This window comes from Sminthopsis crassicaudata, chromosome 1 (genome assembly GCF_048593235.1).
Source record: "Sminthopsis crassicaudata isolate SCR6 chromosome 1, ASM4859323v1, whole genome shotgun sequence".
In the NCBI taxonomy this organism is placed as follows: Eukaryota; Metazoa; Chordata; class Mammalia; order Dasyuromorphia; family Dasyuridae; genus Sminthopsis; species Sminthopsis crassicaudata.
The window spans coordinates 468,777,469-468,796,065 of record NC_133617.1 but is presented as its reverse complement, the minus strand read 5'-3'; the positions used below and the strand labels follow the sequence as shown (position 1 = coordinate 468,796,065).

The 18,597-nt window shown below is 37.1% G+C and overlaps 1 protein-coding gene across 12 annotated transcripts in view; it reads right to left on the bottom strand.

Moving 5' to 3' along the window:
• Positions 1–382: 382 nt before the first annotated feature.
• Positions 383–18,597, bottom strand: part of TMC5 (transmembrane channel like 5) — a 126,249-nt gene continuing 108,034 nt past the window's right edge. For 7 of the 12 annotated variants that reach the window (XM_074280917.1, XM_074280916.1, XM_074280914.1 and 4 more), the window contains 5 exons: positions 9,191–9,241; positions 9,040–9,108; positions 7,716–7,781; positions 5,134–5,176; positions 383–696 (listed from right to left, as the gene is read on the bottom strand). In XM_074280917.1, coding sequence (XP_074137018.1) covers positions 602–696; positions 5,134–5,176; positions 7,716–7,781; positions 9,040–9,108; positions 9,191–9,241 — 324 coding nt within the window. In that variant the 3' untranslated portion in view covers positions 383–601. The remainder of the gene's footprint in view (positions 697–5,133; positions 5,177–7,715; positions 7,782–9,039; positions 9,109–9,190; positions 9,242–18,597) is intronic. The other 5 variants (XM_074280921.1, XM_074280920.1, XM_074280922.1 and 2 more) reach the window with 2 other exon arrangements.

Sequence of the window (18,597 nt, the reverse complement as noted above, 5' to 3'; positions counted from 1 at the left end):
TCATTAATTATTAAGATTCCTTTCTTGCTACTCTATGCTTTCCTCCTATTTCATATTTACCATTCCTGATGTTCTAAATAAACCTACCTTTTGCCAAAGATGAATTCTTACATGAACAAACTCCAATATTTGGTGCTTTTTCTAAAGCACATCATCCAGTGCAACATCAGCCACATCAGAATCTATTTAATCCTGTTCCCAGTTCTTCTTCTAGGTTACCCCAGCATTTGCTATGTAGTACCTTGAGTTTCAACTCACTTGCCCCAATTAAAGACTTCCACTTTATTACATTGACTTTTTTCATTTAAATTCAGGTTGACAGTTTCCAGATAATAATTTTCAAGTTGTTTTTCTTTTTAATCATTTCTTGCTCCAAAGTATAAGTTTAAACATGACAATAACCTTTATTAGACAAACGTGCTTTGGCTCGATTCAAAGTGGACAGAGTCAAAAGAAATTGCATAGCACTTTCCAATTTTACTTTGGTATTTGCATTCCTGACAGTCCCAATTTTCCAAAATGTATTCTTCCAGTAAGTGTTTAATATCCTTCTTCTGGTGGGAAGCTGAAGGTGTGAATTGTAGACATTTTTATACTTCCCTCATCTCTCCATTTCTGACTGTCGTCTAGCCATCATGGCAAGTCTTAGGGCTTCAGAAGGATCTTCATCCGTTATTGCAGTGTGTTCTCTTGCATCTGGGTTTAACAAAAATATCATTACTTTTTTTTTTTTCAAAGTTTTACTACTACCTTATGCTTTTGTACCACACTTGTTTTTCCAAAACTGCTTCCCTTTTCTTCCTCACTATTTGACTCTTTCCCTGGTAATAAATAAAAATATTTAAGTAAAGCCAACGAATGCTAAGACAATGTCTGACATGGTAATGGGATTCCATTTTTAGTGGTTGTTGCCAGAAATGATCAATTGCTAGAGTGAGTGGAAATATGCCTTGTCTTTAGTTATCCAGGACCAAATTTGCTCATTCCAATCGTTCAAAGTTCAGATGGTTTTTTAGTGCTATTGTTTATGCTTCTGTAATGTAATCATTTTAGTATTTTCTTTTTTCACTCAGTATCACCTTATACTAGTCTTTCTATTTCTCTAAATTATTCATTTTTATTTCTTGTGGTAAAATAAAACTCCATTATATTAATAAGCATAATTTGTCTAGCCAATTCCCAAATGATGAGTTTTTTTTTTTTCCTACCTCAAAAAGTACTTTTACGAACATTTTTTTGTATGCACATGACAGGAATGTAATAATCACTTTTCTGTCAAAGGGACATACTGACCATAAGAAAGCTCCTTCTTCTGATCAATCCAAGGAATGTCATTGTTACTGGTAATAAAAGTACCAGAAGAGGTAATATGGAGTAGAAATATGAAATAGATTTGGAAGAGTATAATTGGATGGATGTTTTAGTAAGCCTCGATCTAGTCCACAAGCTGATTCAGAGTTCTTAACAATTGCATTCCTCCTACTCCCGAGGTACTTATTCTCAGTTAGGCTCCATACTAGGGATCTATAGTTTTGTAAAGAGAAGCCAATGTCCTCGCCCCTTTAAGATTTTTGGTGACTTAGATCATTAAGGGTAAAATACCCTAGAATGAGGTATGTTTTCTTGCTCAGGATTGCTGAATGCCCCATGAACAGGCCTTTGCCAAAGGGCAAAATTTTATTGTGGTTGTAACGCTACTGCAAGTGGGCTGAATTCTAAGAGAATTCAGTAAAGAAACAGAAGCAAGGAGACACATTTATCCAGCTTTCTGTGACTGACATGCTAATTGTACTGTTCAGGAGTGGTCTCTGGAATTTGGTAATCACTGAAAAGATTTTATCACTATTGTGTCAGGAGTTGTGGGATTGAGTGGTCTATTCAGAATCAGACTGTTGTTCTTACTTTCGGAGTCTGGGAAGTCTAAAGCCAGAAGATTTAGGATTATTGATTTATTGTTAAAACAGAAGCCCCCCCTTAAAATTAGGGGACCATAAAATCATATTACATCACTTCTAATGGCACCATTCTTCTTATTCTAGACAATTGATCAGTTTAGCCTGTCAGACAATGGCTTTCTCTCCCATCTTGGAGTATTTCCTTTCTCCTGGTTAATTGTGAGTTGCCTTTTTCCCTTTTTAACTATATACTCTCCCAACTATATTTCATATTCCTGGTATCTCTTGTATCGTTCCATTTTGTCTGTAACCCCCTCCCTTAAACAAATCTCTTTGCCAAAGAGAATGGCCAATGTGAATTTGTCACATTTATTTTAAATCAGGTATTGCTATCCCACCACATCACATGTTCTTCAGCCTCCATGGTCTTAATGATGTGAGGCTGAAACTTTTAATCAGCTCCTTCAGCCTCCATTGTCTCAATGGCATGAAGCGGAAACTCTTAATCAGCTCATTCAGACTCTATTGTCTCAAAGATTTGAAGCTGAAACTCAGACAGATCATCCTCTTTGAGACTATCTTGATTAGCATATCTGTAGACAATTCTGGGACCTGGTCAGCTACACTTGGCTCTACCTTGATCCCTCCCAGACCTCTCTCCAACTCCTCCCAGGTTCCTCCCCTTGCTCTCTATATCCTGTCTCTGCTGCCCAGAGAATTTAAAAGTCTTGTCCCCCTGTAGCAAGTTGCTCATTCATTTATGATTCTGGACTGCTTAGTCATTTTTATTTGAGCCTGTGTGCTATTCACATAATAAAATAGTAAATCTCCTTTACCTGTGATGGATATCTCTGAAATAATTTCTTTATGCCATGAACCAAATTTCTATTATTTTTATAATTTTCTTTTACAATTATGGTCTTCCAAATCTATTTCATATTTTTATTTCATATTATCATTTCTGGTACCTTCACTCAGCTATTGATGACCCATGATCACAGGTTGGCAATCCTTATTATCTCAATTAAAAATGCCCTTTTCTTCAAGAACACTTATGAATTTGATATATTTCAGGACTACTACATATATGTGGGCCATTTCCAGATCTATTGCCACTTGACCCAGAAAGAGAGGCTGGTGACTCTGTACAGCCCTCTCCCACTTAAATCCAATTCACTTTCATGTCATGGTGTCATCTCTCTGACATCATGGTCCTCTTTAAGAATGAAGGACAAACAACAACAACCAGTTGTTTTTTGGTTGTTGTTGAGATGGCCCCACATAGCAGAGAGAGAAATAGTTCTGAAGTCAGAAATATCTAGTTTCCAGTATTGACTAAAAGGAATTTACTTCTACCATTGCCAATTACCTTGAATTCATAAAACTTCTCTTTTCTATTGATTATTTTTATTATTATTAAAAATATTCACTTGTACTTAGTACTTTATAGGTTAAGCAGCCTTTGTTTCACAATGTTGTGATACATAGTAATAGGAATTCTTTCTCTTTTTCTCCCTCCCCTCCCATTTTATAGATGAAGTAACAGGCTCAGAGAAGTATAGTAATTTGCTTAAGGTCACAAAGCAAGTAAGTTAGATTAAAGCTTTTTAAACTGTGGATTGCAACCCCTACATTTATAACTGAATGTGGGGATCATGAAATTTTGATTTATTGCCAGTAGATAATTGATTTGTATTCCAATTTAATTTACCTACCTAGGGTTGTGTAAAGAAAAAAGGGATCGCAGGTGGAAAAAGTTTCAGAAGCCCTGCTTAGACAACTCTCTAATACTATAAATCACAGAGAAGGTAGTGACCTCCATTAGTAGAAAATGTTTCTTTACTTGGTACTTCCTTATGATAAAGATATTTTCTTCTCAGTGTTAACCCACCTTTGCCAAATTCCCAATCAGGAACTATTTGCCTTTCTGGATTTAGCTCATTGATGAAGATATTTTCTTTTCAGTGTAAATACATCTTTGCTAATTCCCAAACAGGACCTTGCCCACTAAGAAAGCTGTCTTCTATTTCTTCTTCTTCTTCTTCTTTTTTTTTTTTTTGCTGAAGCAATTGGGGTTAAGTGACTTGCCCAGGGTCACACAGCTAGGGAAGTGTTAAGTGTCTGAGGCAAGATTTGAACTCAGGTCCTCCTGACTTTAGGGCTGGTGCTCTATCCACTGTGCCATCTAGCTGCCCCAAGGTGTCTTCTTAGTGAATATAAATCCCCTTTTGCACACAGACTTCAGGTTTGGGAATTTCTTTTGCTTTTGATCTGTGACATCAACATCGACCAGAGGGGATCTCTTACCCCCAATTGTCACACCTCATCACTTATATTATTGAAATCTTAAGTTCAATTACCATCCCTATCCTTCTCCTTCAGTCACGATCTCCTTGGGGCTTTTGCCTAGTAGTGAAAGGGCTAGGATCAAAGATTATTAACAGTCCAATGTCTTCCATAGTTACAAATTATTTTCCAGAAAAACTAGATCAATTCACAGTATTCCCCATAATTCTCTCAGTTCTATTTCCAATTTTTTTTATCATCTTTGCCAATTTGATAGGTATTTAGTGAAAATAATGTTTCTCATATCATTCATAAAAATAAGCACTAAGATATATAAAACTGATGAAAAGGCCTAAATAAAATCATTAACCCTATACTAAAACCAAAGAATTGACCATCTAGATTTGAATTATTCAATAGGCTTTTTCTACCCGTGAAAAATAAAAGCTCCCTTTTTTTTGGCTTCCAGAACCAAGCATTCAGGTTATTTGAAATTCACATGTGATACTGTTCCAAAGAAATGAGCCAAAGGAAATAAGATTTAGAGCTGGTTGTTCATTCCTTGCAGTCCCCATTCTGGGTTTTCTTGGCAGAGAAACTGGAGAGATTTGCCATTTCCTTCTCTAGCTCATTTTATAAATGAGGAAATTAGGCAGAGTTTAGTGACTTGCCAAGAATCACACAGCTAGTAAATATCTGAGGCTGGATTTGGATTCATGAAGATGACTCTTCCTGACTCCAGGCCTGGGACGCTACTCATTGTGCCATCTTATTTCCCTAAGGGACTTCAGAAATCATCTAGTCTAACCCTATCCTTAGAAAACTGAAACCTAGCAAGGTCTTGTGACTTTCCCTTGTGCAAGTGACCTTAGAGTCATATCCAATTTATAACTGACCTTGGAAGTATCTAATAGTCCCTTGTTTATGACAGACTGATAATTCAGTTACTCACCATGGTTGAAGTAATTTTCTTCCATAAACACAGAATTCTGATTCTGAAAAGTAAATAAAAAGCAAGATGTCACAAGATTATCAGATTTGGGGCCCCACTGCCCAAACCCTCATCCTCCACCCCTCCAAAATCAGGAAAGACACATAAGAAGAAAATATTATCACAAAAGTCTTAATTCATTAGTTCCTATTACACTGAAAAGAAAATTCAACAGTCTTAAAAGTAACAGCTCATATTTATATAATAGCTTTGTGAGTTAGTATAAACTATACTATATAAATGATATATAGTTATTTAATATAAATATTACTATTACCATTTTCAGATATCTGACAGAGCCCCAATGGCGCTAAATGAATCCCAAATTACAATCTGACACTAAGAAAGTCTAAGTGACAGCAATCAAATTAAAGGCAAAGTCCAAAAAGTGGGCCACAGGCTGTGTGATCTTTGAATGTTGCTTAAATATTATATCCAGGCCTTGGTACCTAAAAGTCACTAACTGGCCCACATAGTATTAATGACTTAAAGGGCATTTATAGTCTTTAGCTATGAAAATCCAAAATGAAAATGGGCTTAAATATTCTGAGATTCACTTTTCCATGAGCTGTTTCAACTTTCCATTCCTGTGTGGTTTGTTGTTACTGATCTGGATTTGTCCCCATGTGTAAGAATCTGGAGAGCCATATTTATCAATGGATATCACAGCTGAGTGTTTGGTTTTTTAGTTAAAGAGGATTAAAAAAAGTATCTGCCTCAATGATTAAATCTTGATATTCCCTGACCTTTCATTTGGATATATTATGAATCTAGCCTACAATATTTGGCATAGTTGGCAGTTAGGGTGACATGGATAATGATTTCCTGGCTCCTTAGGAAAAGAGATGATGGTAGTGTGGGAGGGAAGAAATTGATGTTACAATTAATGCTCCAACACTGAGCTGTAAAAATTACTATTTCAAAAGCCTTTGAATTCAAAATCCCAAGTCAGGGCCAAGAGGGAGAGGGTGATGATGATAATGGTTTGACCTAATTGACTTTTTATTGACCTAATTATCTTTCCCTCTTGGTACCTTGGAGCTTTAGCTAATCTAACTTGCTTATCCTGGGAGTTGTGGTTGGTTGATAGTTATGGGGATAGCTGGCCCATTTTCCACAGACGTTCTTTCCCAGAATGATCTGTAATGTTGGTCTGGGAGAAGGTGGTTATCCTTAGGGTTCTTGTTCTTTTTTGCTTATTGGTGGCAGCTGGTCAGAAGCTGTTGCCAGTGGTGAAAAGAAAACTGAACCCTTTCTCCACAATGATTTCAACCCTCAAAGATGACTGTGGAGTCTGGGCTGAAAACAAATCTCAGTGTCAGATTGTAATTTGGGATTCATTTAGCCCCACTGGGGCTCTGTCAGATATCTGAAAATGGTAATAGTAATATTTATATTAAATAACTATATATCACTTATATAGTATAGTTTATACTAACTCACAAAGCTATTACATAAATATGAGCTGTTACTTTTAAGGCTGCTGAATTTCCAATGAGAAATTGCCAATCTTGGGTTCTGAGGGGAGATGGTGGTCAAGGTAGTAGTAGTATTCCACTCCCACATTGAGCCCCACAGTTTCAATATATGGAGGGTTGGTATAAGAAATTAAATGGGAATTCGAGAGGGTTTTGCAAGTCACAGACAATACTTGAAAGCCAGCAGATGACAAACAAAACATTTAGAAACTTAGAAATGTATAAGATATATTGAATAATATAAACATATTTTATCTTTTAATCCCATAATAATTCAGATTTCTTCTCTGGTAAGAATAGAGGGCCAAAATAATTTTACATGGATTTTCAAATTTGCTGTGGGAGTAGGGGTGAGAGGGATGGGGCTCAGGGAAGTCTGATTGGAATATGGAAGTGACTAAAGGAACCCCAAAACTCTGTCCTTGAAGGACAAATTCCCTATAAAACCTACTTATGGGCCATCCCATGGTTGCTGCCTTCCTTTGGGTCAGTCTGCCTAGTGGTGTCCTTTCCCTTCTCCCATACTACGTGGTATCTTTCCCAACCCCACTTTTCCTCCTAACTCTTTTAGGGTACTAAGTGGGTTGCCCCCTTTCTACTCCCTTTGTACTGGGTAATTGTGAATTCCAGAGGAACTTGTCTTTCAGATACTCTCCCAACTCTATTTCATATTTACCATTCCCGTATGTATTGTATCCCTTCATTCTGTCTGTAATCTCTTCCTTAAATAAATCTACCTTTTACCTAAGAGAATAGTCATTGTGAATTCTTCACATGGCCAAACCCCAACCTTTGGTGCCAAACCCCACACCATAAATCACATCAAGAATGAATCAGGAGTGAATATGGCTGGGTTTTCAAGCTGATCCTGCCTTTGAACTCTATTATGGTTTTAGTATTTTACTTTAAGAGAACTTTTGCTTCTTTTTGGTAATGTTGTCCAGTCATTCTAGAGCTCTACAAAAATGAGAAAATTCCTGTTAGTAATAAAGAAACCCTTCTGCCACCCATTCAAGAAACAGCTGCACTGCTGACTTTCTCTGTGACTTTGGGAAACCATCTTACCGTAGCAGAAACCTGGCTTCTGTCTGGCTCGTCTTCCAACCAATCGGCATCTATCCCTGGATCTCTCTGCAGGGAGAAATAAAGTCACATTTGAACGGGAGAAACTAGCCTGTGACCTTTATCTTCTGTATTCTAATCCAATACCCAGCACTTATTTATTTATTTATTTTTTAACAGAGCAAGAGGGTTTACATATAAAATCTTTAAGTGGAAAGGAACCCCAGAGGCTGTCCAGTCTAGGATCCCCCTGACAACATTTTAAAGTAGTTATTCAACCTTGGGTTTTAACACAAGTAAGGGGGAATTCATTTGCCCAGTGTATAGAGCACTCAAAGTAGGAAGAACTGAGTTCAAATCCAGCTTCAGACAATAGCTGTTATGATCCTGTAGAAATCATTTACTCTCCATCTGCTTCCATTTCTTGAATTGCAAAATGGAGATCAATAGCAGTGCCTAACACATAGTATCCTTAAAAACCATTTCTTCCTTCCTTCTTTGCTTTCTTCCTTCCTTCCTTTCCTCCTTCCTTCTCTTCTTTCCTCTTTTCCTCTCTCCTTTCCTTCCTCCCTCCTTCCCCCTACATTCCTTTTTTCTTCCACCCTTCTTTCTTTCATTCCTTCTTTTTTTCCTTCCTCTGTTCTCCTCTATCTCCTTCCCTTCCTTCTTTCCTTAGTTCCTCCCTCCTTCCCTTCCTCCTTCCCTTTCTTCTCTCCTTCCTCCTTTCCTCCCTTTTTCTTCCTTCTTTTCTTCTTTCCCTTCTTGCTTTCCTACATGCCAAAGAAATTCTTTGTACTTTGGGATAGCTTTCATTATTAGTAAGTTTCTCCCTACAGCACACCCAGTTTTTCAATTTTATAACTTCCACTCATTGCTCCTAATCCTGTAGCTTCATGTGCAATCATCTTATTCTCTCTGTGTGTGTATATATATATATATATATGTAGTGTGTGTATATATACACACACAGACACACAAATGAAAATTGAAATATTCATTTTATTTGATGTTTGTTAAATTCAGAATAAAAATATAATTAAAAAAGAATTAACCTCTTGGACATGAATACTTAATTTTTTTAGAGTATAATGCTGGGAAACAGCATTCTTTTCACAAACAACCCTTTCAAGGATAGGTGTTATTATTATCCCCATTTTACAAATGAGGAAACCAAGGCAAACTTGTTCAGATCACACAGCTACTACGTATCTGAGGCCAGATCTGAACTCAGGGCTTCTTGACTCCTAGATAGTCATTCTATCTACTGTACTGCCTGGCTTCCTCCAGCCCCTCTTTTAAGAAGTGAGAGGTAGGTACGATGGCTTACCCTAAGAGAAATTCTGCTTCTGTTTGTCAGATCTACTGATGACCTATCCAGGCCTGTCCCAGATTCTCTCTATAAATACAAGAATATTCATGTTAGATCTTAAATCACATAGCCTGGAACCTTGCTCTGGGAGTTGGAACAAATATCTTACCCTGAGAGAATTTACATTTCTTCTAAACACATCCATGCTGCTCCTAGACTCCTGAAAAGTCAAAAAGTCATGTCAAAACCCACCACCAAATTAAAATTATTTTTTAACCTCATTCTGACTTATTTCATGGAAATAATGCTAACCATGATTTTAAGTGCTTGCTTTTTAAAAAAGTCATTTTACTCATATCTTTTTTTTTTTTTTTTTAATATCACCATATCCCTTCTTCTCTTTCATCCAGGGAGCAATCCTTCAAAGAAATAATAAAGAGAGAGAAAAATGAAAAAGTAATTAAGCAACACATCAACCCAGTTTGACATTCTAGGCAACATTCTATAGCCATAGTCCCCTGCCTTTACAAAGAAATGAAGAAGGAATGGAGATATCTTCTAATGATAATAATAGACATGTTAAGACATAAATGGGCAAAAAGAAGACAAAATTAGATTTCTTTGAGGATGAAATAATGGTTTGCTTAGAAAATTCTAAAGAATCTGCAAAAAAATAAATAAAACTAGACAGTTGACTCAGTAGTATCATTGTATTAAAAAATCCCCACAAAAGTCAATAGCATTTCTATATAGCAAATAAAGTCCAAGAGGAAATAATGGAAAGTCCCATGCAAAATAATTTACAGCATGCTTAAAATATATTAGAGTTAATTCTCATTCAATGCTTTTTATCTCTTGTCAGCTGTTACTTCCCTGGCCCAGACAGGAAAGGAATATAACTGGGGGAATGCCTTCCTGTCCCAGCCACACTTTGGGATCATTTCATTCTTTTACAGAATATGCTATGGTGGCAGGCATATGAAGCGCTCGGTATTGGTTTTAGCCACTTCCTTAATACATATTGTTACTGATAGTTTTAAGGGAAAGGCAGGAGCTCAGAATATTCTGCCACAAGTCGGACACAAATAGTCCCTATGAATGTTTGGGGTGGCTTTTCTAACTTTGCACATCTTATGTTTTTTCTGAGCTACTTCAATTTTGCTTTGCTCATAGAGTACAGCAGCTTATTTGATAAAGGCACACCATGCTGGGCAGTCTTTATATGTCTCATGTCATATTACTGATGTAGGGAACCCTAAAACTGTCTCTCTCTGACTTTGGGGGTGAGACATGGGGTAAATGCTTCAGAACTCCTTGAAGAGGAGAAATTCCTTGAACACTCAGAGAAGCTCTCCCCTGAGAGAGACCCACCCCAGAAAATCAAAATAAAGTTTCAAAATATAAAAAGGGGCAACCTGGGGCACTTCCTTGCAGAAGGTCTAAAGTAGCTTGCTCAGATGCTAGGACCCTCTGCCATCTGAGAAGGCACTCTCTTTTCAGCATTAATCCCTCTTTAACTCTCTTATTTCCCTAACAGGACCACATTCCCTCATTACCACTTTGTTGGGATTTCTCTGTTAGGAACTTTAATCTCTCTCTGCTAGGATTCCTCTGCTAGACCTTTACTTCTCTGTTGGGACCTTGCCATTGAGTAAGTTAGCCTCCTAACAAAAGCTGACTTCCTAGTACCAATAAACTTCTTTTGCCAGTCTAACTTTTCGGGTTTGTAAATTCATTTTTGAAGAACTTGCACCAACTAGAAGGGGTTCTCACAACTCTCTGCCCTGCTCCGAACCTCATCACTACCCATTTTAAAGTTCTTAAGAGACACTTTGAGTCCTTTATCACTTTTTCTGAGCATTGAACATCTTATGAGTACTTGTCCTGTATTAGTTCTCCATAAAATAAGTATATATCTAGCATTTGGCAAGTATATATCTAGCTTTCAAACAATGTGGCCAGCCCAGTGAAATTGCATTTTCTGTTGTAGTGTTTAAGAAGAGATCTCAGACTCTTCTTAAGACAATTCATAGGGAAATGATTCAGTTTCCTGGCATGGTGCAGGTTTCACTTAATAATACACACACAGTATATTTTGCAGTCCATTTTTGTTTCAAATCTACTGTGTTTTATTTAGTGAGACTTTTCTTGGGATTTCTTCTAGCATATTAAAGAAGACTCTTCATCTTGGAAGTTTACTCCACTTCTGGACATCTTGTATTAGACATACATTCCTCTCTTGAGGATTTTTCCTCTGATTGAACTTATCTTTAAAGGAAAATATCCAGGCCAGCCATATCCTCGTTTCTTCCCAGAATCTACTCCTGATTTTCTGGATTTTCTCCACCATCCCATCCCCTTTTCAGCTTCTTTTTATGTATTGTCTTCTTCCATTAGAATGTAAGCTCCCTGAGTGGAGGGGTTGTCTTTCAGTTTATATTTGTATGCTCAGTGCTTAGTAAAATGTCTGGTACACAGTAAGTACTTATTAAATGTTTCATGACTTGACTTGAATCCTCTGGAATTTTCAGCTTTATATTTGACTTTTTTTTTTTTTGTTTTAATCTGTGACAAAATTGTTGAACAAAGTACAGTTATCTACAAAAAGCAAATGAGGGGATGAGAGGTTGCCAGCAACATTAATTTCATTTTTGTAATCTAGGGGCTAGGACAATGGCTCCAGAGTAATCACAAGTCATTTTCAATATAATTGCATCTCCTTGCAAAAGTCCTTTATGGTCAATGATGCTTTCATCGATGCATCTGGTGCTGCTCTCATCAGTATCTCCTTTTTATACAAAGCATTATACAGTTTTTTCCTCACAACAAGTCTAAGAAATGAGGAAGGTAGCTCTTATTGCCTCTGCTTCACAAATAAATATCACAAAGTTAGAGCTAGAAGGAACTTCAGAAGTTATCTGACTTTGGTACCCTGATTGATAGAAGCCATATTGTTGAGGTGAAAACCACTCTAAGGGGGAATGAATGCTATTACAAGGACACCGTGCCTAGTAAATAACTTTGCATGTATCTGGGAACTTACTCAAACTGACCAGCACATAGCCTTTAAGATACCTATTGAGTTGAAAGCTATTACAGTAATCAGTAATAATATAATCAGTATAAACTATAGCAAGACTATACAAGGCCACTGACCAGACACAACCTTCACTCTGTCCATATTACCTTGGATATCTAAGCATGCATCTGACAGAGCTGGTGTGATCCCAGAGTCCTAGGACCCAGTCCCAAAATTAAAATTGCTTGCTAAGAATAATGCTAATCACAATGACATATGTAATGATGTTTTGCAGTTCTTCCTCCCTTTGTTTGATTTCTGTAAGTACCATGGTACATTTTGGGGATCTTTGCAGGAACCTACTGAATAGTCTGTCCACTGCTACAGATTGCAAAGTGAGAATCAATTGGAGATTCAGTGAATTGTCTGGCAGCCACCCCAGAAAGCCCCTGTGTAAGTCACCCATGATTATTAAGCCACTTATATAATCATAATGGAGCTCCCTGCCTCTTCCTTCAGTACAATTAGCCTGCCCAAAGACACAGAACTATTATGTGACAGAACTGAGAATCAGGTCATATGATTTCAGGGTTCTACCCACCATGCCATTCTGTTATTTAAGTATCAGTTGAAGAAACTAGAGATTTTTAGACCAGGCAAGGGAAAATTTAGAGAAAATGCAGGTGCTGTCTTCAAATATGAAAAAGGCTGTCACATGGAAGAAAAATCAAACTTGTTCTATTCAGTCCTGTAGAGATAAAAGGGCAATGGGTTCAACTGACAAAAGGCTGATAAATAAATAAATGTGGACTGATTATAAAGGAACAAATTTCCTAACAAGTAAAGCCATTTAAAAATGGAATGGACTGATTGGAAAAGTGGTAGGCTTCCCTTCTTTGGAAGAAGGTTGGATAACTACTTGAAGGTTGGATAATAACTTATGTTGTTGAGTTACTCAACAAATTATTCATGTATCACTCTTTGTGACCCTATTTGGGTTTTCTTTGGGGAATGGTTTGCCATTTCCTTCTCCAGCTTCTTTTTTTTTTTTTTTAACAGATGAGGAAACTGAGGCAAACAGGATTAAGTAATTTGTCCAGGGTTGCACAGCTAGTAAGTGCCTGAGACTTTATTTGAATTTGGATCTTGCTGACTTCAGACCTGGTGCTCTATCCACTATGCCACCTAACTGCCCACCTACTTGTAGGGCATAATCTGATGAGAATTGTTTTTCAGGTATGCTTTGGACTAGATGGCAACGGAGATCCCTTTTTGAATCTGAAATTCTATGATTCTGTGTTTGGGTGGCCACACCCTAGATTAACTTCACTGATGTGAAAGGTCTTTTTTATAATGCACAAACACAGCATGTAAGTTCAGGATAGCCTTTGCATTTCTCTTATAATCAATATGATAGGTACCCATGCTTGCTGTAATGTTATGGAAAAAGCACTGGCCTTGGAATCAGTGGACCTAGCTTCAAGTTCCTCCTCTTATGCTTAATAGCTAGATGACTTTGGGCAATTTACTTATTTATCTCTTTTGGCTTCAGTTTCTTCATCTGTAAAATGAAGAGGTTAGAGCAGATGGCTACTGAGCTTTATGATCTCCCTTCTTCACAAAATCTGATTAGTCACAATAGGTAGAGTCCTCTGGGTCCTTCTTGATAAGGTAAAGAATAATGTGCATGACAAATCTATATATTCACAAAAGGATAGTAATGAGGACATAATTTCTATAATTTTTCTTAATACCAATTTCTTAGAATCAAGAGAGATGTTGGTGTTCAGTTTTCATATCTGAAGACCCATATGAGGCTCATACTCAAAGATTCTTGCAATAGTTTTCTAATTGACTTCCTTGGATCAAGTCATTCCCCATTTCAATCCATCTTTTATACAGTTGTCCAAGTGCTTTTACTAAACAGGTCTGATTGAGTCATTCTCTCTCCTATACTCTACTCATAAACTTCAGTGGTTCCATCTTATCTCTTAAGATCAAATACAAACTTCTTTTAAACATAGCCTGGACAAATTTAACCTCCATTTGCCTCAGTTTCTTTTCTTTTTTTTTTTTTTTAATTATAAGTACCCAAGAGTATCTTTTGCAACACAGCTTCATCTGTCTTTAAATGCTAATAGATGATATCATCTTGGGGAGGTATTTTTTGGTTTTATATTAATTTCAAAATAACATTAAAAGATTATTATAGAAGCAGCTTTATAAGAAGGTAGAAAAGGATCTTCCACAGAATCAGATGATAATACCATTGTCTTTTCATACATCCCAATTCAACAAACAGTGATTTTCTGCCTACTATATGCAGCATATCAAGTTAGATGCTATTAATACAAAAAAAAAAAAAAAGGAAACACTCCCCCATCATTTTGCCCAAAGATTTTTGCAATAGTCTTCTAGGTGGCTTGTGACTATTCATTGAAATTCATTCTCCACATAGCTGTCAAAGCAATTTTCTTAAAGGTACTTGAACCACAATACTCTGATTCTAGAGCCAGTGTTTGGCCCCAGCACTATACCAAGCATGGCTGCCCATCATAGTGACTACAAGAGAAATGCACTCTTTCCTCCTCCACCCCACTCAATAAACTGCAGTTGCCCTATCTAACCACTAAGATCAAATACAAACTCTTATTTTGGCTTTATTTAAACATCCTAGCCCCTATCTTTTTTTTTTTTTTTTTTTTTAAAGAAATTAGATTCTCTGTATTTTGTGGAATTTAGTTATTAAATGGTAAATATGAAGTTAAGATTTTTAAAAAATTTGTGGTAAATCAGAATTCCAACTTCCTTTTACTATTATATATTCAAAAAAGTAAACCATCCACCCTATAGAAATTCCAGTTGTGTCACAGTTCCTAAGTTTGTCTTCTAGCTTTGACCTTACTTTACCCACCTTAAACATTTTCAGAACAGTGATTCCCAAGGTGTGGGTCTGTGGTGATTTCTTTTTTTTTTTTTTTTTTTAAGATAATAATAGCTTTTTATTTTTATTTTCTTTTTTAAAAAAAGATAATAAGTATTTTATTTGTATTAATTACATGCAAAGATAGTTTTCAACATTTACTCTTGCAAAACTTTGTGTTACAAAATTTTCTCCCTTTGTCTTTACTTGCCCCTCCCCTAGATAGCAAGTTATTCAATATAGGTTAAACATTGCAACACGCTGAATAAGAAAAATCAGCTCAAAAGGGGAAAAATGAGAAAGAAAAAAACAAACAAGGAAACAAACAAACAACAACAACAAAGCTGAAAATACTATGCTATGATCTTCATTCAGTCTCCATAGCTCGCTCTCTCTGGATGCAGATGGCTCTTATCATCACAAGTCTTGGAATTGCCTTGAATTTTTTTTTTATTATTGAAAAGAGCCAAGTCCATCACAGTTGATCATCACATAATCTTGTTGCTTCCAACCTTATTTATATACTATTGCCCTTCCTATGTCCTACATTTCCAACCAACTTGTCTTCTTGCTAATCCTCACACACAGTTCCACATCTGTAGTCTCTATGCCTTTACATTAGTCAATTAATATTGAATGCCTACCATATGCTAGGCACTCTGCTAAGCACTAGAGATTCAAATATAGAATTTACCATCCATCAGAGAAAAGACAACACATAAAGGAAGCTGAAAATGTGGTGGGGGAAGGAGAGGGTACCCAACCTGGGGACATAGGGGAGAAGTCATAATCAGACAAGTCCCAAAGTAGTCCAGCCAAGTGAGAAATGAGATGTCTGAGCTAAGCTCTTTACTTAAATAGAAGGTTTGGAGTTTATGGCTCTACCTTTCAATTGGAGAGGCAAAGGGTAATGATAAGGTAGAGAACCCAGGCTGATGATATCTTGCAGGATGGTGATTTCAACATCTGCCTGGAATGCACTTCATCTGGACTTCCTGAAACCATTAGTTTTATTGAAGACAGATGGCTTTTCCTGATTCCTCTCAGCAACTAACGCCTTTCCTGCAAGATTTTCTTATATCTCTATTGTACACATCATTCATATAAGTTTCTTCTCTGTTAGAAAGGAAGCCTCTTGAAACCTGAGAGTTTAAAGTTTGTCTTTGTGTTCCCCGAGTCTAGCAGAGTTCCTGATTCAGAACAGACATGATTATGGATTGATTGGTTGAGGCTGAAAGAGTGTTTACATAGGAGAAATAGGAGAGAAAGGAGTCAGGGAAACCAAGGCATGTGAACAAGTCCAGGAAAAGAAATGGTCAGTAATCAAAAAATTTCAGAAAAATCAAAGAAGATGAGGACCAAGAAAAAAAGTTATTGTACTTAGCAATTAAGAGAAATGTGAGCAAAATATAAGAGGTTGTGAGGAAAGGGGAGAAATTTAGGAAGAGCCATTTAGAGGAGTGAAATTTGAAGTCAATCAAAAAACAACAACAACAACAACAACTTAGCCCTATCACACAATACCAAGGGTCTAGCTGAAATTAGATGTCATGGTTTGTAGTGGACCCAAATTGGTATTGGTACCATTCCTTCTTCCTGAAGTGTTCAAAAGTATGGCAATGGAAGGAGAAAAGGCAAATAGTGGAGATGACTTAGTATTGAAGATTAGTAGGGAATGAGTGGTGATAAACAAAGAGGGGAAAGAATATATGTTTATTAAATCCCTACTGATGTGGAACAGGAACTTCAAGCAGTCCATCCTGCCTCCATTGTCAGAACTTTAACCCACCCATCCTATTCTGTGCCAGGCATTGTGCTAAGTACTTTATAAATATTATCTCATTTGATCTTCATTACAACCCTGGGAGGCAGATCCCACCATGCTCCCTATTTTACAATAGAAAAAATGGAGGCAGATGGAGATTAAGTGCCCAGGGTCACACAATGTCTGAAGCTAGACTTGAACAAGGTCTTCCTAAGTCCAGCACTGTATCCAGAACTGACAGCTAGCTTCCTTAAAGAAGCAAGGAGAGGATCCTATATAGTTGAACTGGTAAATTATGGGGTCAAGACTATAAAGAGGGAAAAGTAAGGCTAGAGCAGAGGGGATGGATTAGGAGAACAGAGTTATGGAAGGATTAGCAGTCATGCTGCAGATGAAAAATAAATTTAGAAGTGAGGCAATAGGAGACTTGGAAGTGATGAGATTAGATTCAGGGAACCAAAATGATGTGCTTAGGGTTCCTGGTGGTCAGGGAGTTAGATGATGAGGTTAGTGGCAGGTTCAGGGTTCAGGGAACCACATGAAGAGGTTTGGCTCCCCGAAGTCCCCTTAGGATTCACACAAGGTAGGGAGCTGTTGGAATCCCCTTCCGGAGGCACAGAAGTCCTTCATAAAGGAATTTACAAATCTTAAAAGCTAAACTGATAAAAAGAAGTTTATTATTGGCATTGGGAAGTCAGCCTTTGCTGTGCATGAATAGAAAGACTAGATTCCTTAGTGGCAGAAAAATAAAGTTTCTAGTAGAGAAATCCCAACAGAGAGATATAAAGTCTTAGGTGAGAGAGTTAAGAGAGGATAACGCTGAAAGAAAATATAATTTTGGTGGGCAGAGGTTTGCTGCTATGCCAGGAAGAAAGAGTGTTTCCTTGGCATGCATATTAGGTCCTCTGCAAGAACTGAGTCTAAAATTGCCTTTTTTATAAGGAATTCTGAGACAGAAATTTCAATCAAATGAGATTCCCTCATTGCTGTCACTGCCCCCAGGCTTAGATGAGACCACTTGCTGGGAGTGGTTTTGAGCCAACAATAGGAGTCAACAGAAATCTAGATGTCCAGCTAAATGAGATTACTTCAATTAGTCCGACCAAGATAAGCTACTTTATCTTGGTTCCTTGGGTTGGGTCTCATAGAGGCAGGGTTCAAGGAGAATTTCTCCTTGAAGGAGTTTTCAGAGAGTTTTGGGGTCCCCCCTTCAGATTCAGACTCCCCTTATCAGAACGAGAGGAGCTTATGAAAGGGAGATAGAACTTCAGAGATTGAGGTCATACAGTTGACACAACATTGATGATGAGGAGATATAAAGTAAGTGGGTGGCTCATCTTGTGAGTAGCAGATACAGAGCAAAAGTAAAGCTCATAGGAGTTGAGCGGGTTGATAAACAGAAGTCATTGTTTCCTCCTCCTACTCTCTCTCTCATTTGTTGTTCAGTTGTCATGACCTCATTTAGGGTTTTCTTTATAAAGATGATTTACCATTCCAGTTCATTCTCCAGTTCATTTTCCAGATAAGGAAATTTAGGCTAACAGGGTTAAATGATTTGTCTAGGGTCACACAGCTAGTAAGTGTCTGAGAATACATGTACAGGTAGTCTATTATATTGCATACATATACATATACATACATATAAATAGTATATATACATAGTATTATATATATATATATATTTAGTATGGGGGCAGCAATAGGGGAAAGAATACTATGAGTCAAGTAATGAACATGAAAAAATAGAGGATGATTTGGGTGGTGTTATATTGTGACAATAAGGATCACAGGTGGCTTACCCTAGATAAATATTACTGCTGATTAGTGGCAGCTGGTGAAGAATATGGAAGGGAAATAAGGAGCAAGTTG